The following is a 24,659-nucleotide window of genomic DNA, read 5'->3' on the forward strand; positions in this document are numbered from 1 at the left end:
TACAAAAATCTGTTCATTTTCATAAACATCACAATCGAATTTCAGCATTACCCACAAAAATATAATATCAACCGCATGCGGATTACCAAACACGTCTCCTAATATCCACAAAAAACATGACTACTAATATCAACAAAAATAAAATGTCAAGTGCGGATAACGAAACATGACCTGTAACACCAACAAAAATATAAAATTTACAACGCAACCAAAATACAAGTAAGGTAATATGAACAAAAACACAAAATGAGCTAGCTTCTGCTTTCCAAATTACCAAACATGTTCATATCAAATCTCGAATCTGCAAAAAAATGAAACACAAAAAAAGAAAAAAGAAAAAAGAATGCAAGTTAGATAATTATTATCTTATCAATAAAATATACAAATTTAACATATATTTTTCGACTTAGTTTTCAAATCGGAAGTCCAGTGCTAGTTCCGTAAGTTTTCACAACTTACATTGGTCCCTCCCGACATGTTTGAGGTGTTTCCCGGGCCTTCCCATGCCTGTTACACAATTTTGGGCCTCGATGGCCTATTTCAAGCTTAAGTGTGAAAAAGTGCATTTTTGGACTTAGTTTTCGAACAGAGAGTCCTGTGCTAATTCTGTAAGTTTCCACAACTCACATTGGTCCCTCCCGAGGTGTTTGAGGTGTTCCCCGTGCCGTCTCGTGGCTGTTGTACGATTTTGGCCTCCGATGACCTATTTTCAAGCTTAAGTGTGTAAAAGTGCATTTTTGGACTTAGTTTTCGAACTGGATGTCCCGTGCTTGTTCCATAAGTTTCCAAAACTTACTTTGGTCCCTCCCGAGGTGTTTGAGGTGTTATCCAGGCCGTCTCATGGCTGTTACACGATTTTGGCCGCCGATGGCCTATTTTCAAGGTTTAGTGTGAAAAAATGTATTTTTGGACTTAGTTTTCAAACCGGGAGTCTCGTGCTAGTTCCGTAAGTTTCCACAACTAACATTGGACCCTCCTAAGGTGTTTGAGATGTTACCCGGGCCATCTCATGGCTGTTGCACGATTTTGGCCTCCGATGGCCTATTTTCAAGCTTAAGTGTGAAAAAGTGCATTTTTAGACTTAGTTTTCGAACCGGGAGTCCTGTGCTAGTTCTCTAAGTTTCCACAACTTATTTTGGTCCCTCCTGAGTTGGTTGAGGTGTTACCCAGGCCGTCTCGTTGCTGTCACACGATTTTGGGCCTCGAATGCCTATTTTCAAGCTTAAGTTTGAAAAAGTGCATTTTTGGGCTTAGTTTTCAAATCGGGAGTCCTGTGCTAGTTCCGTAAGTTTCCATAACTCACATTGGTCTGTCCTGAGGTGTTTGAGGTGTTCCCCGGGCCGTCTCCAAGCTGTTGCACAATTTTGGCCTTTGATGGCCTATTTTCAAGCTTAAGTGTGAAAAAGTACATTTTTGGACTTAGTTTTCGAACCGGGAGTCCCGTGCTAGTTCCGTAAGTTTCCAAAACTTACTTTGGTCTCTCCCGAGGTGTTACCCGGGCCGTCTCGCGACTGTTATACGATTTTGGCCGCCGAAGGCCTATTTTCAAGCTTAAGTGTGAAAAAATGCATTTTTGGACTTAGTTTTCAAACCGGTAGTCCCGTGCTAGTTCCGTAAGGTTCCATAACTCACATTGGTCCCTCCCGAGGTGTTTGAGGTGTTTTCCAGGCTGACTCGTGGCTGTTGCACGATTTTGGCCTCTGATGGCCTATTTTAAAGCTTAAGTGTCAAAAAGTGCATTTTTGGACTTAGTTTTCGAACCGGGAGTCCCGTGCTAGTTCCGTAAATTTTCACAACTTACTTTGGTCCCTCCCGAGGTGTTCAGGGTGTTACCCGGGCCGTCTCGTGACTGTTACACGATTTTGGCACCCGAAGGCCTATTTTAAAGCTTAAGTGTGAAAAAATATATTTTTTGGACTTAGTTTTCAAACCGGGAGTCCTGTGCTAGTTCCGTAAGTTTCCACAACTTATTTTGGTCCCTCTTCGAGGTGTTTGAGGAGTTACCCAGGCCGTCTTGTGGCTGTTACACGATTTTGGCCCCCGAAGGCCTATTTTCAAGCTTAAGTGTGAAAAAATACATTTTTTGATTTAGTTTTCAAACCAGGAGTCCCATGCTACTTCCGTAAGTTTCCACAACTCACATTGGTCCCTCCCAAGGTTTTTGAGGTGTTCCCCGGGCTGACTCGTGGCTGTTGCACGATTTTGGCCTCCGATGGCCTATTTTTAAACTTAAGTGTGAAAAAGTGCATTTTTGGACTTAGTTTTCGAACCAGGAGTCTCGTGCTAGTTCCGTAAATTTTCATAACTTATTTTGGTCCCTCCTGAGGTGTTTGAGGTGTTACTTGGGCCGTCTCGTGGCTACTACACGATTTGGGCCGCCGAAACCCTATTCTCAAGCTTAAGTGTGAAAAAGTACATTTTTGGACTTAGTTTTCAAACCGGGAGTCCCGTGCTAGTTCCGTAAGTTTCCACAACTCACATTGGTCCGTCCCGAGGTGTTTGAGGTGTTACCCAGACCGTCTCGTGGCTGTTGTATGATTTTGGCCTCTGATGGCCTATTTTCAAGTTGAAGTGTGAAAAATTACATTTTTGGACTTAGTTTACGAACTGGGAGTCCCATGCTAGTTCCGTAAGTTTTCAAAAATTACTTCGGTCCGTCCCGAGGTGTTTGAGGTGTTACCCGGGCCGTCTCATGGCTGCACACGATTTTGGTTGCCGAAGGCCTATTTTCAAACTTAAGTTTGAAAAAGTGTATTTTTGGACTTAGTTTTCAAACCGGGAGTCCCGTGCTAGTTCCGTAAGTTACCACAACTTACATTGGTCCATCCCGAGGTGTTTGAGTTGTTACCCAGGCCGTCTCGTGGCTGTTACACGATTTTGACCCTCGAAGGCCTATTTTCAAGCTTTGGTGTGAAAAAGTGCATTTTTGAACTTAGTTTTCAAACCGGGAGTCCCCAACTAGTTCCGTAAGTTTCCACAACTCACATTGGTCCCTCCCGAGGTGTTTGAGGTGTTCCCCTGGCCGTCTCGTGGCTGTTGCACGATTTTGGCCTCCGATGGCCTATTTTCTAGCTTAAGTGTGAAAAAGTACATTTTTGGACTTAGTTTTCGAACCGGGAGTCCCGTGCTAATTCTGTAAGTTTCCATAACTTACTTTGGTCCTTCCCGAGGTGTTTGAGGTGTTACCTGGGCCGTCTTATGGATGTTACGCGATTTTGGCCCCCCGAAGGCCTATTTTCAAGCTAAAGTGTAAAAAAATGTATTTTTGAACTTAGTTTTCAAACTAGGAGTCCCGTGTTAGTTCCATAAATTTTCACAACTCACATTGGTCCCTCCCGTGCTAATTTACTATGTAAAGAGCATCTCCACCTCTTCACTACTTATTTTCCATCTAATTTGAGAATTTAAATTTGAATAAAAGTATAATTTAAGATGAACTAACCACGTTCTTTCATCAAAATCCTTTTAAAATTTCCTTCTTATCCAAAATTTCTCCTTTCATAAAATTTAATGAAAAAATTTCAATCTTCAACCTTTTATTTTTTTAAATTTTCATCAAACTCAAATTTAATTATCAATTTGATTAAAAAAATAAATCTCTCTTAATTTGATAACTAATTGATAAAAGGATTGAGGATAATTTTAAGTACTATAGATTGGAGATCTCTAACAACAATGCTAGACTAATCATATTTTTATATAATAAGATTTAAATCTGCAAAAAAAAAAAAAAAAAAAAAATTCAATTCAAGGGAAGTAAAAAATTGAAAATGGCAAAAAAGTGTAATGTTCCCTCAGAAAAACAAGTAAATAAGGATTCAATCACAAATTGATCAGAATCAGCATGGTCATCAGACTTACAAACATCACAGGGAACATTAAAAAGATCAAAACCTTGTTTTTCTAATCACAAAAGTTATAGTAATAAATCAAAAATCAAAAATCAAAATTAAAATTAAAATAAAAATAAAATAATAACACAAAAAAAGTTTTGAAGCTCAGATAGATGTTGGATAGAGTCTATTCCCAGGCCTTAGTCTCTAAAAACAAGGCCTCATAATGAGCTGGGATTAACATTTATCATCATCGTACTACCATACTTTTTAGATCTCGAATTTCACAAATTTATTACTAAAAATACAATTTTTTACACAAATTCTCACTTTTCTTTCTTTTCCTCACAAACTCGAAGATCCAAATTCAAATCAACATACATATATACGTAGTTTATATATATATATATATATAGAGAGAGAGAGAGAGAGAGAAAGAGACCTGGGCTAGAATTCAACTAATACAGAGGCATTTTTGGACTTAGTTTTGGACTTAGTTAAGCATAAGTGTGAAAAAAGTGCATTTTTGAGGTGTTACCCGGGACGTCTCGTGGCTGTTACACGATTTTGGCCCCCGAAGGCTTATTTTCAAGCTTAAGTGTGAAAAAATGAATTTTTGTACTTAGTTTTCAAACCGAGAGTCCCGTGCTTGTTCCGTAAGTTTCACAACTCACATTGGTCCCTCCCGAGGTGTTTGAGTTGTTCCCCGGGCTGACTCATGGCTGTTGCACGATTTTGGCCTCCGATGGCCTATTTTCAAGTTTAAGTGTGAAAAAGTGTAATTTTTGACTTAATTTTCGAATCAGGAGTCCCGTGCTAGTTCCGTAAGTTTTCAAAACTTACTTTGGTCCCTCCCAAGGTGTTTGAGGTGTTACCTGGGCCGTCTCGTGGCTGTTACACGATTTTGGCCCCCGAAGGCCTATTTTCAAGCTTAAGTGTGAAAAAATGCATTTTTGGACTTAGTTTTCAAACCGGGAGTCTCGTGCTAGTTTCATAAGTTTCCACAACTCACATTGGTCCCTCTCGAGGTGTTTGAGGTGTTCCCCGGGCCGTCTCGTGGTTGTTGCACGATTTTGGCCTCCGATAGCGTATTTTCAAGATTAAGTGTGAAAAAGTGCACTTTTGGACTTAGTTTTCGAACTAGGAGTCCCGTGCTAGTTTCATAAGTTTTCACAACTTACTTTGGTCCCTCCCAAGGTGTTTAGGGTGTTACCCGGGCCGTCTCGTGACTGTTACATGATTTTGGCCACCGAAGGCCTATTTTCAAGCTTAAGTGTGAAAAAGTACATTTTTGGACTTAGTTTTCAAATCGGGAGTCCTATGCTAGTTTCGTAAGTTTCCACAACTCACATTGGTCCCTCCCGAGGTGTTTGAGGTGTTAACCGGCCTGTCTCATGGCTGCTGCACGATTTTGGCCTCCGATGGCCTATTTTCAAGCTTAAGTGTGAAAAAGTACATTTTTGGACTTAGTTTTCGAATCGGGAGTCCCGTGCTAGTTCTGTAAGTTTTTGCAACTTTTTTTGGTCCCTCCCGAGGTGCTTGAGGTGTTACCCGGGCCATCTTGTGGCTGTTACACGATTTTGGCCCCCGAAGGCCTACTTTCAAGCTTTAGTGTGAAAAAATGTATTTTTGGACTTAGTTTTCAAACTGGGAGTCCCGTGCTAGTTCCTAAATTTTCACAACTCACATTGGTCCCTTCCAAGGTGTTTAAGGTGTTCCCCGGGCCAACTCGTAGCTGTTGCACGATTTTGGCCTCCGATGGCCTATTTTCAAGCTTAAGTGTGAAAAAGTGCATTTTTGGACTTAGTTTTCAAACCGGGAGTTCCGTGCTAGTTCCTTAAGTTTTCACAACTTTCTTTGGTCCCTTCCGAGGTGTTTGAGGTTTTACCCAGGCCGTCTCGTGGCTGTTACACGATTTTGGCACCCGAAGGTCTATTTTCAAGCTTAAGTGTGAAAAAATGTATTTTTGGACTTAGTTTTCAAACCGGGAGTCCCGTGCTAGTTCCGTAAGTTTCCACTACTAACATTGGTCCCTCCCGAGGTGTTTGAGGTGTTAACCGGCCTGTCTCATGGCTGTTGCACGATTTTGGCCTCCGATGGCCTATTTTCAAGCTTAAGTGTGAAAAAGTACATTTTTGGACTTAGTTTTCAAATCGGGTGTCCCGTGCTAGTTCCGTAAGTTTTCACAACTCACATTGGTCCCTCCCAAGGTGTTTGAGATGTTGCCCTGGCCGTCTCATGACTGTTACACGATTTTGGCCCCCGAAGGCCTATTTTCAAGCTTAAGTGTGAAAAAGTGCATTTTTGGACTTAGTTTTCAAGTCGGGAGTCCCGTGCTAGTTCCGTAAGTTTTCACAACTCACATTGGTCTCCCCCGAGATGTTTGAGGTGTTCCCCAGGCTGTCTCGTGGCTGTTGCATGATTTTGGTCTCCAATGGCTTATTTTCAAGCTTAAGTGTAAAAAAGTACATTTTTGGACTTAGTTTTCGAACCGGGAGTCTCGTGCTAGTTCCGTAATACTTTGGTCCCTCCTGAGGTGTTTGAGGTGTTACTCGGGCCGTCTTGTGGCTGTGACACGATTTTGGCCTCCGATGGCGTATTTTCAAGCTTAAGTGTGAAAAAGTGCACTTTTGGACTTAGTTTTCGAACTAGGAGTCCCGTGCTAGTTTCATAAGTTTTCACAACTTACTTTGGTCCCTCCCAAGGTGTTTAGGGTGTTACCCGGGCCGTCTCGTGACTGTTACATGATTTTGGCCACCGAAGGCCTATTTTCAAGCTTAAGTGTGAAGAAGTACATTTTTGGACTTAGTTTTCAAATCGGGAGTCCTATGCTAGTTTCGTAAGTTTCCACAACTCACATTGGTCCCTCCCGAGGTGTTTGAGGTGTTAACCGGCCTGTCTCATGGCTGCTGCACGATTTTGGCCTCCGATGGCCTATTTTCAAGCTTAAGTGTGAAAAAGTACATTTTTGGACTTAGTTTTCGAATCGGGAGTCCCGTGCTAGTTCTGTAAGTTTTCGCAACTTTTTTTGGTCCCTCCCGAGGTGCTTGAGGTGTTACCCGGGCCATCTTGTGGCTGTTACACGATTTTGGCCCCCGAAGGCCTACTTTCAAGCTTTAGTGTGAAAAAATGTATTTTTGGACTTAGTTTTCAAACTGGGAGTCCCGTGCTAGTTCCTAAATTTTCACAACTCACATTGGTCCCTTCCAAGGTGTTTAAGGTGTTCCCCGGGCCAACTCGTAGCTGTTGCACGATTTTGGCCTCCGATGGCCTATTTTCAAGCTTAAGTGTGAAAAAGTGCATTTTTGGACTTAGTTTTCAAACCGGGAGTTCCGTGCTAGTTCCTTAAGTTTTCACAACTTTCTTTGGTCCCTTCCGAGGTGTTTGAGGTTTTACCCAGGCCGTCTCGTGGCTGTTACACGATTTTGGCACCCGAAGGTCTATTTTCAAGCTTAAGTGTGAAAAAATGTATTTTTGGACTTAGTTTTCAAACCGGGAGTCCCGTGCTAGTTCCGTAAGTTTCCACTACTAACATTGGTCCCTCCCGAGGTGTTTGAGGTGTTAACCGGCCTGTCTCATGGCTGTTGCACGATTTTGGCCTCCGATGGCCTATTTTCAAGCTTAAGTGTGAAAAAGTACATTTTTGGACTTAGTTTTCAAATCGGGTGTCCCGTGCTAGTTCCGTAAGTTTTCACAACTCACATTGGTCCCTCCCAAGGTGTTTGAGATGTTGCCCTGGCCGTCTCATGACTGTTACACGATTTTGGCCCCCGAAGGCCTATTTTCAAGCTTAAGTGTGAAAAAGTGCATTTTTGGACTTAGTTTTCAAGCCGGGAGTCCCGTGCTAGTTCCGTAAGTTTTCACAACTCACATTGGTCTCCCCCGAGATGTTTGAGGTGTTCCCCAGGCTGTCTCGTGGCTGTTGCATGATTTTGGTCTCCAATGGCTTATTTTCAAGCTTAAGTGTAAAAAAGTACATTTTTGGACTTAGTTTTCGAACCGGGAGTCTCGTGCTAGTTCCGTAATACTTTGGTCCCTCCTGAGGTGTTTGAGGTGTTACTCGGGCCGTCTTGTGGCTGTGACACGATTTTGGCCTCCGATGGCGTATTTTCAAGCTTAAGTGTGAAAAAGTGCACTTTTGGACTTAGTTTTCGAACTAGGAGTCCCGTGCTAGTTTCATAAGTTTTCACAACTTACTTTGGTCCCTCCCAAGGTGTTTAGGGTGTTACCCGGGCCGTCTCGTGACTGTTACATGATTTTGGCCACCGAAGGCCTATTTTCAAGCTTAAGTGTGAAGAAGTACATTTTTGGACTTAGTTTTCAAATCGGGAGTCCTATGCTAGTTTCGTAAGTTTCCACAACTCACATTGGTCCCTCCCGAGGTGTTTGAGGTGTTAACCGGCCTGTCTCATGGCTGCTGCACGATTTTGGCCTCCGATGGCCTATTTTCAAGCTTAAGTGTGAAAAAGTACATTTTTGGACTTAGTTTTCGAATCGGGAGTCCCGTGCTAGTTCTGTAAGTTTTCGCAACTTTTTTTGGTCCCTCCCGAGGTGCTTGAGGTGTTACCCGGGCCATCTTGTGGCTGTTACACGATTTTGGCCCCCGAAGGCCTACTTTCAAGCTTTAGTGTGAAAAAATGTATTTTTGGACTTAGTTTTCAAACTGGGAGTCCCGTGCTAGTTCCTAAATTTTCACAACTCACATTGGTCCCTTCCAAGGTGTTTAAGGTGTTCCCCGGGCCAACTCGTAGCTGTTGCACGATTTTGGCCTCCGATGGCCTATTTTCAAGCTTAAGTGTGAAAAAGTGCATTTTTGGACTTAGTTTTCAAACCGGGAGTTCCGTGCTAGTTCCTTAAGTTTTCACAACTTTCTTTGGTCCCTTCCGAGGTGTTTGAGGTTTTACCCAGGCCGTCTCGTGGCTGTTACACGATTTTGGCACCCGAAGGTCTATTTTCAAGCTTAAGTGTGAAAAAATGTATTTTTGGACTTAGTTTTCAAACCGGGAGTCCCGTGCTAGTTCCGTAAGTTTCCACTACTAACATTGGTCCCTCCCGAGGTGTTTGAGGTGTTAACCGGCCTGTCTCATGGCTGTTGCACGATTTTGGCCTCCGATGGCCTATTTTCAAGCTTAAGTGTGAAAAAGTACATTTTTGGACTTAGTTTTCAAATCGGGTGTCCCGTGCTAGTTCCGTAAGTTTTCACAACTCACATTGGTCCCTCCCAAGGTGTTTGAGATGTTGCCCTGGCCGTCTCATGACTGTTACACGATTTTGGCCCCCGAAGGCCTATTTTCAAGCTTAAGTGTGAAAAAGTGCATTTTTGGACTTAGTTTTCAAGCCGGGAGTCCCGTGCTAGTTCCGTAAGTTTTCACAACTCACATTGGTCTCCCCCGAGATGTTTGAGGTGTTCCCCAGGCTGTCTCGTGGCTGTTGCATGATTTTGGTCTCCAATGGCTTATTTTCAAGCTTAAGTGTAAAAAAGTACATTTTTGGACTTAGTTTTCGAACCGGGAGTCTCGTGCTAGTTCCGTAATACTTTGGTCCCTCCTGAGGTGTTTGAGGTGTTACTCGGGCCGTCTTGTGGCTGTGACACGATTTTGGCCTCCGATGGCGTATTTTCAAGCTTAAGTGTGAAAAAGTGCACTTTTGGACTTAGTTTTCGAACTAGGAGTCCCGTGCTAGTTTCATAAGTTTTCACAACTTACTTTGGTCCCTCCCAAGGTGTTTAGGGTGTTACCCGGGCCGTCTCGTGACTGTTACATGATTTTGGCCACCGAAGGCCTATTTTCAAGCTTAAGTGTGAAGAAGTACATTTTTGGACTTAGTTTTCAAATCGGGAGTCCTATGCTAGTTTCGTAAGTTTCCACAACTCACATTGGTCCCTCCCGAGGTGTTTGAGGTGTTAACCGGCCTGTCTCATGGCTGCTGCACGATTTTGGCCTCCGATGGCCTATTTTCAAGCTTAAGTGTGAAAAAGTACATTTTTGGACTTAGTTTTCGAATCGGGAGTCCCGTGCTAGTTCTGTAAGTTTTCGCAACTTTTTTTGGTCCCTCCCGAGGTGCTTGAGGTGTTACCCGGGCCATCTTGTGGCTGTTACACGATTTTGGCCCCCGAAGGCCTACTTTCAAGCTTTAGTGTGAAAAAATGTATTTTTGGACTTAGTTTTCAAACTGGGAGTCCCGTGCTAGTTCCTAAATTTTCACAACTCACATTGGTCCCTTCCAAGGTGTTTAAGGTGTTCCCCGGGCCAACTCGTAGCTGTTGCACGATTTTGGCCTCCGATGGCCTATTTTCAAGCTTAAGTGTGAAAAAGTGCATTTTTGGACTTAGTTTTCAAACCGGGAGTTCCGTGCTAGTTCCTTAAGTTTTCACAACTTTCTTTGGTCCCTTCCGAGGTGTTTGAGGTTTTACCCAGGCCGTCTCGTGGCTGTTACACGATTTTGGCACCCGAAGGTCTATTTTCAAGCTTAAGTGTGAAAAAATGTATTTTTGGACTTAGTTTTCAAACCGGGAGTCCCGTGCTAGTTCCGTAAGTTTCCACTACTAACATTGGTCCCTCCCGAGGTGTTTGAGGTGTTAACCGGCCTGTCTCATGGCTGTTGCACGATTTTGGCCTCCGATGGCCTATTTTCAAGCTTAAGTGTGAAAAAGTACATTTTTGGACTTAGTTTTCAAATCGGGTGTCCCGTGCTAGTTCCGTAAGTTTTCACAACTCACATTGGTCCCTCCCAAGGTGTTTGAGATGTTGCCCTGGCCGTCTCATGACTGTTACACGATTTTGGCCCCCGAAGGCCTATTTTCAAGCTTAAGTGTGAAAAAGTGCATTTTTGGACTTAGTTTTCAAGTCGGGAGTCCCGTGCTAGTTCCGTAAGTTTTCACAACTCACATTGGTCTCCCCCGAGATGTTTGAGGTGTTCCCCAGGCTGTCTCGTGGCTGTTGCATGATTTTGGTCTCCAATGGCTTATTTTCAAGCTTAAGTGTAAAAAAGTACATTTTTGGACTTAGTTTTCGAACCGGGAGTCTCGTGCTAGTTCCGTAATACTTTGGTCCCTCCTGAGGTGTTTGAGGTGTTACTCGGGCCGTCTTGTGGCTGTGACACGATTTTGGCCTCCGATGGCGTATTTTCAAGCTTAAGTGTGAAAAAGTGCACTTTTGGACTTAGTTTTCGAACTAGGAGTCCCGTGCTAGTTTCATAAGTTTTCACAACTTACTTTGGTCCCTCCCAAGGTGTTTAGGGTGTTACCCGGGCCGTCTCGTGACTGTTACATGATTTTGGCCACCGAAGGCCTATTTTCAAGCTTAAGTGTGAAGAAGTACATTTTTGGACTTAGTTTTCAAATCGGGAGTCCTATGCTAGTTTCGTAAGTTTCCACAACTCACATTGGTCCCTCCCGAGGTGTTTGAGGTGTTAACCGGCCTGTCTCATGGCTGCTGCACGATTTTGGCCTCCGATGGCCTATTTTCAAGCTTAAGTGTGAAAAAGTACATTTTTGGACTTAGTTTTCGAATCGGGAGTCCCGTGCTAGTTCTGTAAGTTTTCGCAACTTTTTTTGGTCCCTCCCGAGGTGCTTGAGGTGTTACCCGGGCCATCTTGTGGCTGTTACACGATTTTGGCCCCCGAAGGCCTACTTTCAAGCTTTAGTGTGAAAAAATGTATTTTTGGACTTAGTTTTCAAACTGGGAGTCCCGTGCTAGTTCCTAAATTTTCACAACTCACATTGGTCCCTTCCAAGGTGTTTAAGGTGTTCCCCGGGCCAACTCGTAGCTGTTGCACGATTTTGGCCTCCGATGGCCTATTTTCAAGCTTAAGTGTGAAAAAGTGCATTTTTGGACTTAGTTTTCAAACCGGGAGTTCCGTGCTAGTTCCTTAAGTTTTCACAACTTTCTTTGGTCCCTTCCGAGGTGTTTGAGGTTTTACCCAGGCCGTCTCGTGGCTGTTACACGATTTTGGCACCCGAAGGTCTATTTTCAAGCTTAAGTGTGAAAAAATGTATTTTTGGACTTAGTTTTCAAACCGGGAGTCCCGTGCTAGTTCCGTAAGTTTCCACTACTAACATTGGTCCCTCCCGAGGTGTTTGAGGTGTTAACCGGCCTGTCTCATGGCTGTTGCACGATTTTGGCCTCCGATGGCCTATTTTCAAGCTTAAGTGTGAAAAAGTACATTTTTGGACTTAGTTTTCAAATCGGGTGTCCCGTGCTAGTTCCGTAAGTTTTCACAACTCACATTGGTCCCTCCCAAGGTGTTTGAGATGTTGCCCTGGCCGTCTCATGACTGTTACACGATTTTGGCCCCCGAAGGCCTATTTTCAAGCTTAAGTGTGAAAAAGTGCATTTTTGGACTTAGTTTTCAAGTCGGGAGTCCCGTGCTAGTTCCGTAAGTTTTCACAACTCACATTGGTCTCCCCCGAGATGTTTGAGGTGTTCCCCAGGCTGTCTCGTGGCTGTTGCATGATTTTGGTCTCCAATGGCTTATTTTCAAGCTTAAGTGTAAAAAAGTACATTTTTGGACTTAGTTTTCGAACCGGGAGTCTCGTGCTAGTTCCGTAATACTTTGGTCCCTCCTGAGGTGTTTGAGGTGTTACTCGGGCCGTCTTGTGGCTGTGACACGATTTTGGCCTCCGATGGCGTATTTTCAAGCTTAAGTGTGAAAAAGTGCACTTTTGGACTTAGTTTTCGAACTAGGAGTCCCGTGCTAGTTTCATAAGTTTTCACAACTTACTTTGGTCCCTCCCAAGGTGTTTAGGGTGTTACCCGGGCCGTCTCGTGACTGTTACATGATTTTGGCCACCGAAGGCCTATTTTCAAGCTTAAGTGTGAAGAAGTACATTTTTGGACTTAGTTTTCAAATCGGGAGTCCTATGCTAGTTTCGTAAGTTTCCACAACTCACATTGGTCCCTCCCGAGGTGTTTGAGGTGTTAACCGGCCTGTCTCATGGCTGCTGCACGATTTTGGCCTCCGATGGCCTATTTTCAAGCTTAAGTGTGAAAAAGTACATTTTTGGACTTAGTTTTCGAATCGGGAGTCCCGTGCTAGTTCTGTAAGTTTTCGCAACTTTTTTTGGTCCCTCCCGAGGTGCTTGAGGTGTTACCCGGGCCATCTTGTGGCTGTTACACGATTTTGGCCCCCGAAGGCCTACTTTCAAGCTTTAGTGTGAAAAAATGTATTTTTGGACTTAGTTTTCAAACTGGGAGTCCCGTGCTAGTTCCTAAATTTTCACAACTCACATTGGTCCCTTCCAAGGTGTTTAAGGTGTTCCCCGGGCCAACTCGTAGCTGTTGCACGATTTTGGCCTCCGATGGCCTATTTTCAAGCTTAAGTGTGAAAAAGTGCATTTTTGGACTTAGTTTTCAAACCGGGAGTTCCGTGCTAGTTCCTTAAGTTTTCACAACTTTCTTTGGTCCCTTCCGAGGTGTTTGAGGTTTTACCCAGGCCGTCTCGTGGCTGTTACACGATTTTGGCACCCGAAGGTCTATTTTCAAGCTTAAGTGTGAAAAAATGTATTTTTGGACTTAGTTTTCAAACCGGGAGTCCCGTGCTAGTTCCGTAAGTTTCCACTACTAACATTGGTCCCTCCCGAGGTGTTTGAGGTGTTAACCGGCCTGTCTCATGGCTGTTGCACGATTTTGGCCTCCGATGGCCTATTTTCAAGCTTAAGTGTGAAAAAGTACATTTTTGGACTTAGTTTTCAAATCGGGTGTCCCGTGCTAGTTCCGTAAGTTTTCACAACTCACATTGGTCCCTCCCAAGGTGTTTGAGATGTTGCCCTGGCCGTCTCATGACTGTTACACGATTTTGGCCCCCGAAGGCCTATTTTCAAGCTTAAGTGTGAAAAAGTGCATTTTTGGACTTAGTTTTCAAGTCGGGAGTCCCGTGCTAGTTCCGTAAGTTTTCACAACTCACATTGGTCTCCCCCGAGATGTTTGAGGTGTTCCCCAGGCTGTCTCGTGGCTGTTGCATGATTTTGGTCTCCAATGGCTTATTTTCAAGCTTAAGTGTAAAAAAGTACATTTTTGGACTTAGTTTTCGAACCGGGAGTCTCGTGCTAGTTCCGTAATACTTTGGTCCCTCCTGAGGTGTTTGAGGTGTTACTCGGGCCGTCTTGTGGCTGTGACACGATTTTGGCCTCCGATGGCGTATTTTCAAGCTTAAGTGTGAAAAAGTGCACTTTTGGACTTAGTTTTCGAACTAGGAGTCCCGTGCTAGTTTCATAAGTTTTCACAACTTACTTTGGTCCCTCCCAAGGTGTTTAGGGTGTTACCCGGGCCGTCTCGTGACTGTTACATGATTTTGGCCACCGAAGGCCTATTTTCAAGCTTAAGTGTGAAGAAGTACATTTTTGGACTTAGTTTTCAAATCGGGAGTCCTATGCTAGTTTCGTAAGTTTCCACAACTCACATTGGTCCCTCCCGAGGTGTTTGAGGTGTTAACCGGCCTGTCTCATGGCTGCTGCACGATTTTGGCCTCCGATGGCCTATTTTCAAGCTTAAGTGTGAAAAAGTACATTTTTGGACTTAGTTTTCGAATCGGGAGTCCCGTGCTAGTTCTGTAAGTTTTCGCAACTTTTTTTGGTCCCTCCCGAGGTGCTTGAGGTGTTACCCGGGCCATCTTGTGGCTGTTACACGATTTTGGCCCCCGAAGGCCTACTTTCAAGCTTTAGTGTGAAAAAATGTATTTTTGGACTTAGTTTTCAAACTGGGAGTCCCGTGCTAGTTCCTAAATTTTCACAACTCACATTGGTCCCTTCCAAGGTGTTTAAGGTGTTCCCCGGGCCAACTCGTAGCTGTTGCACGATTTTGGCCTCCGATGGCCTATTTTCAAGCTTAAGTGTGAAAAAGTGCATTTTTGGACTTAGTTTTCAAACCGGGAGTTCCGTGCTAGTTCCTTAAGTTTTCACAACTTTCTTTGGTCCCTTCCGAGGTGTTTGAGGTTTTACCCAGGCCGTCTCGTGGCTGTTACACGATTTTGGCACCCGAAGGTCTATTTTCAAGCTTAAGTGTGAAAAAATGTATTTTTGGACTTAGTTTTCAAACCGGGAGTCCCGTGCTAGTTCCGTAAGTTTCCACTACTAACATTGGTCCCTCCCGAGGTGTTTGAGGTGTTAACCGGCCTGTCTCATGGCTGTTGCACGATTTTGGCCTCCGATGGCCTATTTTCAAGCTTAAGTGTGAAAAAGTACATTTTTGGACTTAGTTTTCAAATCAGGTGTCCCGTGCTAGTTCCGTAAGTTTTCACAACTCACATTGGTCCCTCCCAAGGTGTTTGAGATGTTGTCCTGGCCGTCTCATGACTGTTACACGATTTTGGCCCCCGAAGGCCTATTTTCAAGCTTAAGTGTGAAAAAGTGCATTTTTGGACTTAGTTTTCAAGTCGGGAGTCCCGTGCTAGTTCCGTAAGTTTTCACAACTCACATTGGTCTCCCCCGAGATGTTTGAGGTGTTCCCCAGGCTGTCTCGCGGCTGTTGCATGATTTTGGTCTCCAATGGCTTATTTTCAAGCTTAAGTGTAAAAAAGTACATTTTTGGACTTAGTTTTCGAACCGGGAGTCTCGTGCTAGTTCCGTAATACTTTGGTCCCTCCTGAGGTGTTTGAGGTGTTACTCGGGCCGTCTTGTGGCTGTGACACGATTTTGGCCCCTGAAGGCCTATTTTCAAGCTTAAGTGTGAAAAAGTGCATTTTTGGACTTCGTTTTCAAACCGGGCGTCCCGTGCTAGTTCTGTAAGTTTCTACAACTCACATTGGTCCCTCCCGAGGTGTTTAAGGTGTTACCCGGGCCGTCTTGTGGCTGTTGCACGATTTTGGCCTCCGATGGCGTATTTTCAAGCTTAAGTGTGAAAAAGTGCATTTTTGAAATTAGTTTTCGAACCGGGAGTCCCCTTGCTAGTTCCGTAAGTTTCCACAACTTACTTTGGTCCCTCCCGAGGTGTTTGAGGTGTTACCCGGGCCGTCTCATTGCTGTTGCACGATTTTTGTCTTCGAAGACCTATTTTCAAGCTTAAGTGTGAAAAAGTGCATTTTTGAATTTAGTTTTCGAATTGGGAGTCCCGTGCTAGTTCGACAACATAATTATAGCACTACCACATCCCATGATTCGAAATATCACCATTTCCAATAGAAGTATCTTTCCATAGAATGGATGATTAATCAACCACTGTTCTCAAGACTTTAATAGTTCCAACATCTACAAGAAGATAGATTTTGGCAAAAAAGGTGCACTTATTGATGGAGCTCACAAGTGAATGGTTCTCACACTCCACAGTTGCCATTACAAAAGATCAATTTAGATGATAATATTTAGCCATTATGCAATTCTTTTTATTTATGCACATCAATTTTCATCCCATGAGCCTCTTCTGATTCAATCTCCCCATCACTCCAAAAGTTAAGAACAAAACCAACTCTAGTGTGAAAGCATTTTCTAATATGAATTTAATTCTCTTTCCGCATACCTGCATATCATGGAAATCCCTTCCAGCATGCGGGTTAGCTTCAAATAGTGAAAGCAGATACAGATGTAAAAAGTATCTGGGATCACACTTATTCCTCGTAGCCAAAAGTTGTGAAACAACTTTTGATGCAGTGATTAAGTCTCTGTGTTGGGCCAACAATGGTATTGCACGTTTGCAATCTGTCATCATCAGTTGGACAACCTATACATTCATAGATTACAAAAGAAAGTGTCAATACAGAAGTTTCAGTGTTCTCTTTGAATTTTTCCTTTCTAGGTAACAACTGATAATGATTACAATAACAACAATAGAAACAAAAAGCAAATCAAGGAAATGGGCAATTTCAAGCTTAGATATGATACGAACCAAAAAAATCACCTAATGTGGTAACATACACATACCTTTTCACGAAGAGCATTATGTAAGTTATGTTTTTCGAGAAAGTCAAATATATCTGGCTTCTTAAGCTAAAGAATAAAAGAAAATTAAATAGTAAGGAAACAACCAAGTTAATGTCAAGAAACTAGTATAGCCAGAGCTTGATTTTGCAGAGCATCACGTGAGTGTATTCAGGAGTGTAACTACTTTAAGCTGTCGTTGGTTTTCTACGTAAACTATGCAAGACTCCATATAGAGCACTTACATCAGCATATAGTGCAAAAGCTTTCTCGTACCGTCCATCAATTACATACAACTCTGCTAATAATAACCAAAATTCGTAATCAATATCAAGATAACAATGTTCATACAGACCTCTCCTAGTGCATTAGTCATGGATGAAGTATTAAGCTGAGGTTCTATGGCTGAGATAATAGGCAAAGCATAATAAATTACAGGTGGCCAAGATTTGACAGTTGACAAGAGATCCTTGTGAAAGATGGATTTGTTGTCAGAGCAACAAGAGCTACCTGTAGATGATTAACAAAAACCGCTAAGACCTTTATTTCCAATTTAGAAAGTCCAAAGAGCATATGAAGTATCAAATTAAGTTTTCAGGAAATGTCAACTATTACATACCTCATAAGCAATATCACGTAACCTTGGGTTTTCAGTTGGTATGTATAGAACCAATACAGGAAGCTGACGAACATGAGCAAAGTAGAAAACCCATCTTTGAGAAATAACCCACTGCTAGTTATTAAAAATAAATTTACAGGAGAGTCATACTTAATAGTGTTTAGTACCTCTCCCATGCTGAAGCCGATCCTCGCAACAATTTGGGACATAATGATGCGGCTTCAGTATATTTCCTTTCCATAATCAAATGATCAAGATAGCTAGACCCCACTTGCATACATAGTGGACAAATTGAAAATGTATTACCACCGATACTATAATATAATCTGGAACTATGGAAGGAAATACACAGCAAAGTTTAGTTATTGTCCACATGTATAGGAAAAAGATTTTGCAATTGCAACAATCAAAACTGACAACAGGAGATAGTGAAAATAGCCATACTATGGCTACAAAAATGACTGTCCGAACGTCATAAATGGAAATGGCATATATAACCAATTGTCAAGGACTAGGCACCATCTTTTATCTAGAAAATGACTAGATTTTAATTTTAACCACCTCATACTTCGGGGGAGTTGGAATGCCTAATGTGGCTCTTTTATTTTTTAGAAGCACAATGCCCTTAAAAGGCTTTAATTTGGAGCCACAAAAGAGGCATGAATTTTGGTTCGTAAAGGTTTGGAGCATTGAATTATTTATGCTATGGAAGGATTTCAGTGGGTTGATCATTTTCTTGGCTTTGTTGCCGAATAAGTATTTAGGCCATAAAGGCAATTGTTTTGAATTTCCAAATGTTAGCATTTAGGGCATAAAGGCCATTATTTTGAATTTTGAAATGTTGGGCCTTAGACAAGTATCCAATGCATTGCATTAAGCATAGTTTTTGGTCCCAAAACAATATGATCCTTCTAGGACACTTTCAAACTATTCATGCTATGAACATATGCAACCCATATGCCTCATGAACTAGGTGATTCATGATTATAACATTAGGTATTAATTGACATATTCACAAAGTAACCCAGAATGACTAAAAATAACAACACATAAATAACCTACTTCCAAAAAATAAGAGAATCTAGACAAATTGTAGGTTTCTATGTTACATTGTTTCCATGAAAATATGGGAAAGAAAATGTAAACATTTCATATGTAAATCATGCATCAATTACTTATTTAGTAAGTAATACAATGCAAATAAATAAATGAACTGTTAAACTAAAATAAAACAGAAATACCTCATCAAGAAGCTCACTTCATCCCTGCCCAGCTTCAACTGCTGCTAAAGCTTTTTCATGCCATCCATGTTGAAAAAGCCAAGAAATATGATCTTTTGCATCCCTAGCAATCAACAAGAAATTGCATTTGTAAATCAACAGAGTTTGTGATTTTTAATATGGCATAGGAGATGATATAATGGCAAAACAAACAATGCGAGCAGTAAAGGAATCAAAATTATGCTTTTAAATCCCACAATTTTTTCTATCAAGGTGAATTAAAATTTAAAGCATTACATTTGCAGGCAATTCACTCACCATATTAAGATGACATACACTTAAATTCGTTAAATAAAAAATTCATTGAACTCACTAAAACTAATGGATGAATTCTACACTTGTCTGCTCAAGCACCCCCCAACTAACTGGGACAGCTATCTGCTCATGCACCTTCTTAATTTGTTTCACAATTTTCCTATTTTTCAATAAGAACTTCCAGATTTTTTTCACTTCTATCTACCTTCTCACAAACTTGAAGTATTCAGATTTAGATATCCATAAATGGTGAGGAGCCTATGCTTAATTGGAATTCTAAAGATACTACATTTGGTGAGCAGACATATGAAAAAGATGAGAAACGGGGGAGAACTTTAAATAGATAACTCCTAATGTTTTCATAATAATCATCTCATGAACTAAACTTGACAGATAGCATTAAGCAGTGATTGGATTCACAAGTGCGAAAAAAGTGTCTTCTTACTTTATAGATAAGATAGCATATAGATTGATATAATTAACGATAATGCTAAAAACAACCCTTAGGGCTGTTATTAGTGTTGAAAAATGTGTATAGTGTATTGAAATATGTAAAAAGTGAATAAAAAAATATGAAAGTATTTTGGATATGTGAAAAGTGTATTCGGATTATAAATATTCTGGCCTTTTGTGATGTAATTAATTATCAATAGGAAATTTACATGCTGACATTCTATTAAAATAGAAACTAAGGGAAGATAAAATTCAACTAACCTAGGTTTTGCAATAACTACATCCTTTCGGGATAAAATATAGTATAATGGCTCATCAACAGCAGCCCACTGCCCACCTGCATAGCTGCTACCTACATAAAAATGCATAAGTATTACCACTGTTTGAATGCAAATTCATAAACTCTTGGACACTTTTACCTGAGAATGGAGCATGAGCAAGGGCATAATCCTTTGCCTTGTAATGCTCAAAGCCATGGACAGGTAGTGCATCTGTTGCAAGCTCATCATTGTTCCATGTGACTACACGCACTTCCAGTCTCTGAGCATTTCCCTGCTTACAACAATTTTCTACATCTTAACACTTATCATGTAAACTACTGACTTCTACCTATCTATATTTATATAGAAATATGATAGTGTTCTAGTACTATAGAATAAATTGAATAAAGTAATAGAACTGAACCATAAAGGTTATTAGAGGCTTAGACAACAAAATAGTCCATGATTCAAAGGGTTAATGAAGGATAATATGTAGTGTCATAGAAGAGAAAAAAAAGTTGTCAGAAGAAGATTTTGAGGCATAAAAGGATTGTAGAAATCATAATACTAAACAGCTCTGAATAATTAATAGATGAAAAGCACAGAAAATTACTTCGTGAAAAGGAATAAGGATAGATAAAACAATCACACAAAAATTTGGCATTCCATGGGCAGAGATGCTGAAAAAAAATAGATATTATTCATGAATCAGGAGACAATCTTTGAACTGAAGGGAAGAGGGCTTCAAAATTAAGACATTGTAAGTCAAGAAAAATCACCTAAGATAATGTGGCAATAAAGATGGTGGCTAGGGATTATAAATATTCTGGCCTTTTTTTCAATGCTACTATTAAAGTCTTCTCATAATTAAAGATAAAAATGTCTTAATTCATTCAACATCAATATTTAAAAACCTCACTCATTGCATAAAGACGAATATCATTAAGGTAGAAAACAAAAACAATCATTAAAGGACCAAAATGATTACGTTGTCCTCGTACCAAAATCTAATCAACATATCAACAAAATATAGCTTATAAACATCTCAAAAAACAAAAAAAAAAAAACAAAAAAAATTCCCAAACGTAACAATAATGAACTCAATCAAATATCCTATTACTTCATCTACAATCTTCACATCCTTTGAGCTTACTCTAAGATGAGTTTTGGCCTCTCTTCTTTCTGAAGACAAATGTAATAAATAAATAAAAATAATAATCAAATCCCCTAGTTAACAGAAGCATTTAAAAAGGTAAGGTTAATTAATTAAACAATCAGGAAAGCCAATGGATTAAATCTTGGTTCAATACACAAGCCAATAAAAAAAAATTCATATAAAGAATTCAATTTCCAGAACAATGGCTTTAATCGGATTTACAAAAAAAGAAAAAAATTCACATACAAAGAAAGATGAACATTGGTTGCTGAAGTTATATATATATTATATGTATCTAGAGCATATACACCAGAGAGAGAGAGCAGCGGACGAAACTATTACACAGAGAGAGCATCAAGAGAGAGAGAGAAACTAACAGTGGTGGTGGTGAGCCGATCGGCACAGCAGTGGTGGTGAGGAAAGGAGAGGCTAATGATCGGCAGCAAGGGAAGGAGAAACCAACGGCGGCGGTGAGGAAAAGCTGTCGGCGGTGAGCCGATTGGCACACCAGCGATGTGTGTGAATCGATGAAATGTTAGCAGCGACGATGAGGAAACTCAGTCCCGTGAATGAGTACAAGTGGGTGTGTGTGAAATTAGGTTTGATGGAGAAATTACTGTGTGTGTGTGTGTGTGTGTGTGTGTGTGTGTGTGTGAGGTCTGTGTGTATGACCAAGCATAATAGGTTTTTTTTCTTTTTTTTCTTTGTTTTAAGAAAAACATATCTGCTTCCATAGGTGCCAATATATTTTCATTTCCCTCTAAAATATTTAGCAACTAAATCATTTATTGGTGACAAAATTATTTCTTCACCAAAGATAAAAATATTGGCCACAAAAATAGTTTTGTCACTAAATGATATTAAAATATTAAAAATTATTGGTGACAAAAATATATTCATCATTAATAATTTTATAATTGGTGACCAATTGTTTTGTCACCAAAAGTCTCAAAATTTTGGTACCCTCCGAAAAAATAGTGGGAAAATCTTTGGTGACAAAAAAAATATAAATAATGACGAAAAATAATTTCGTCACCTAATTTTTTTATTAAATATTGAGATTGGTGACGAAATTTTATTTTTGTCTCTAAAAATGGTACATTTGGAGACGAAATATTATTTTCGTCATTAAAAGATATATATTTTGTGACAAAATTTATTTTCATCATTAGTTTTCGTCTCTAAAGACTATTTTTGTTGTAGTGAGTCTCATATTGTCAGTACAAAAATAAGGATTAAAATTAATCGTGGTCAGCTCACAAAAAGAGTTTTCCTTTTCGTAGTCTAGATTGGGGAGTCAAATAGCCATGGAAAATAATGCTTCATGAGGAGCTCACACTCCAATCCCAGTTGCGCTACTCCAAAACAACCTATGTTGCCTGGATTATGTAAATGGAGATGCATTGTATATATCTCCAAAATGCTCGGTTAGTGATCCATACAGGTGTCTCAAGATATGTCAGCTTATTACTGAAATCAACGTTCTAGACATTAATAATGTCCAGAGAGTTGGGGTGTCGGTGAATATGTGGTTGATGGGAAATATATTTCCCCTTATTTCAGCAAATACTGGAGGTAAAGGCACGACTACGAAGCAAGGGTCGTCTAGTCCTGGAGCGATGTCGACGACGTGGGTAGGTCCAAAGTATCTTCCTAGTGTATAGCTGGAGCTCTGTCTCCAACGCAGAAATGCTACGTCGTCAGGATCAACTTGCACGTATACCGGCTGATCCATCAATTGGTCTAGGACCGGGTATAGTTGTCTAATTATACTTTCGGAGTCCCCCGATTCCTCTGGCGAGGCAGGGGTGTGATGCTCTTCTAAAATCCCTTATAGACTCATGGTCCCAAGCTCATGCCAGAATAACTCACTGAGATTTTGCTCGGCCATCTCTACATCACATTAAAATTAACTATGGTGCAAGAAAAGATCACGCATATAGTAACTAATGTGTTAGAATAATCTAAAAATATTAATTTATATATTTATTTATTTATTTATTATTTATTTATTTATTATTATTTTTTAACCTTGGCTCTGATACCACTTTTGTCACGACCCAATCCCGGGTGGTTAGGGCTGAATTCGAAACTAGCTAATTAATTCTAATTTTAACAAATTAATTGGTGCAGGTGGAGACAAGATAAAGTAGAAAATAAATTAAATAAGTAAATAAATAATCAAAATACTCAATAATTTTTATTAAAAAAAACATTCATCAGGTCTTTATTTATTTTATTGATGATCAGGCAATTATTACAAAAATAGAACATGTCCGCATTAAATCCTATGCTAGTCCCACTACACGAGATTACCACTTTTCCTCACATCTCATCACCTGAAAGGGAACAACAACAATGAGCACATAGTAGAGTGAGAAATATTATATCAAGAGTATAGGGCACAAAATTATCATGAATAATTATTTAGGTTAAAACATTGTATATTATTTAATTGGAGTTAATCAATAATTTAAATAGCAGAAATGAATTTCAGAATATAAATAGAATAGTCACGACCACGGTATAGAAGGAAAATCAAAACAGAGGTCACCAGAGTGAAAATCAGAACAGAGGTCAATGGATTCATGACAAACAGAAGGCCATAAAATGACCAATTAGATGCCAATGGTTATTTAAGTCCCCCAAAACATAAGACTCCCGCGATGATTCTCACAAAAATAAATGTTTATATACTCATTGTCCAATAATATCTAAAATTTAAACAATCATATCCATGAGTTTTAATTTAAGCAAATAGGGTTCATAAAATAATGAACGTAATTAAAACATTAATATAATTTATAAAACATAAATTGCATAAAATAATTCATGATAACTCAAGATATAAGTAAAATACGTAAAATATTTTATGGTAACTCAAGATATAATATTACTCACTTTAATATGTATCCCTGATTTTACTCGCGTTTACCACACCCAACCTCCCTTATTTTTCCTTGTTTCCAACTTACCAACCCTTGTTCCCTATTTATACTGAGGTAAGCCATGAGGATGCCAGACCATGACACGTTGTTCTGGACACATCCTTATCCATTAGGCCAAGTCTTTATCTATAAGACTTAATACTTATCTCCAATATTTGCTTAGCTTTAGGTTTCATTTCACTTTGGCCCAATTTTAGGTTTAATTTCATCTTGGCCCAATTCTTTGAATAATTATATACCATCTTTTTGGTAGGACACAATTACCTCTAATTAAATCACATTTTAGCATATATAATTATTAAATTAAACACATTATACATACATATATATATATATATTTATATATTTTGTTGATATTTGTGTGGGTGATTTTCTGATCACACTGCCCGTTTAGTAATCAGCTAGAGAGCACTGGCAGGATAGATGGCTTCAGCTAACCTGTAACAGAAAGAGAAGGCTCCGGCGGTGGTTCTACCACTCGGGGGCACTCCGACGATCAAGTCAGTATATCCCTCAAAGATAATCAATAATGCTAAACTCAATGCTCAAAGCATAAAATGCATACCTTAGACCCACGGGGGTGCTTCTCTTTTATAGTTAACTCAATTTTGTTCCACTAGAAGCCTGACTTCTATGGACTCCCATTCAGTACTTACTTTGGACTCCTCAAGAGATAAAGATAAACTCCCTAAGAGCTTTATCCTCATCTTGACTAAGTCTCCACTTCATTCTAGGACTCTTGTCCCTTATTCGTTTATCTTAGATTCCGATATCTTCGGAGATATCCTCGGCAACGCAGAGATAACCTCGGCATAATGACCAGGACACGTGACACCTCGGCTGACACATCGGCGTCACCTTGTCACGTGTTGGTACTCAGAAAATATATCCCCACAACTGCCCCTTAGGTTCTATTACCTCGGCATTTTGAGGTGATGGAACCTATATCAGTACTTCCTCTTGTACATCGGCTCAAGAACTCCTCAACCGAGATCATTCATTTCAGGC

At 40.4% G+C, this 24,659-nt stretch overlaps 1 protein-coding gene and 2 non-coding genes across 6 annotated transcripts; all 3 read right to left on the reverse strand.

Moving 5' to 3' along the window:
* On the reverse strand, positions 1 to 23,233 carry LOC114268201 (vacuolar protein sorting-associated protein 41 homolog). 4 transcript variants are annotated; one of them, XM_082892714.1, is made up of 9 exons: positions 21,081 to 23,233; positions 19,707 to 19,839; positions 19,549 to 19,639; positions 18,541 to 18,643; positions 17,467 to 17,569; positions 17,300 to 17,362; positions 17,036 to 17,190; positions 16,283 to 16,483; positions 1 to 301 (listed from the first exon to the last, which is right to left on the reverse strand). In XM_082892714.1, the coding sequence occupies exons 7-9, from the start codon at positions 17,054 to 17,056 to the stop codon at positions 284 to 286; spliced, it is 240 nt and encodes a 79-aa protein (XP_082748840.1). In that variant the 5' UTR covers positions 17,057 to 17,190; positions 17,300 to 17,362; positions 17,467 to 17,569; positions 18,541 to 18,643; positions 19,549 to 19,639; positions 19,707 to 19,839; positions 21,081 to 23,233; the 3' UTR covers positions 1 to 283. The 4 variants fall into 4 exon arrangements, with proteins under 4 accessions (XP_082748840.1, XP_082748841.1, XP_082748838.1 ...); XM_082892715.1 differs by having other exon boundaries at positions 17,467 to 17,559; positions 21,081 to 21,387; XM_082892712.1 differs by having other exon boundaries at positions 17,467 to 17,631; positions 21,081 to 21,387.
* Positions 3,788 to 3,877, reverse strand: LOC114268213 (small nucleolar RNA snoR53Y). The gene has a single exon (XR_003631174.2). It is a non-coding gene; the product is annotated as a small nucleolar RNA snoR53Y (small nucleolar RNA).
* LOC114268212 (small nucleolar RNA snoR69Y) lies at positions 3,991 to 4,099 on the reverse strand. Its single transcript, XR_003631173.2, has one exon. It is a non-coding gene; the product is annotated as a small nucleolar RNA snoR69Y (small nucleolar RNA).
* Positions 23,234 to 24,659: the final 1,426 nt, after the last annotated feature.

Source organism: Camellia sinensis, chromosome 10 (assembly GCF_055761805.1).
Source record: "Camellia sinensis isolate YWXY chromosome 10, ASM5576180v1, whole genome shotgun sequence".
NCBI lineage: Eukaryota > Viridiplantae > Streptophyta > Magnoliopsida > Ericales > Theaceae > Camellia > Camellia sinensis.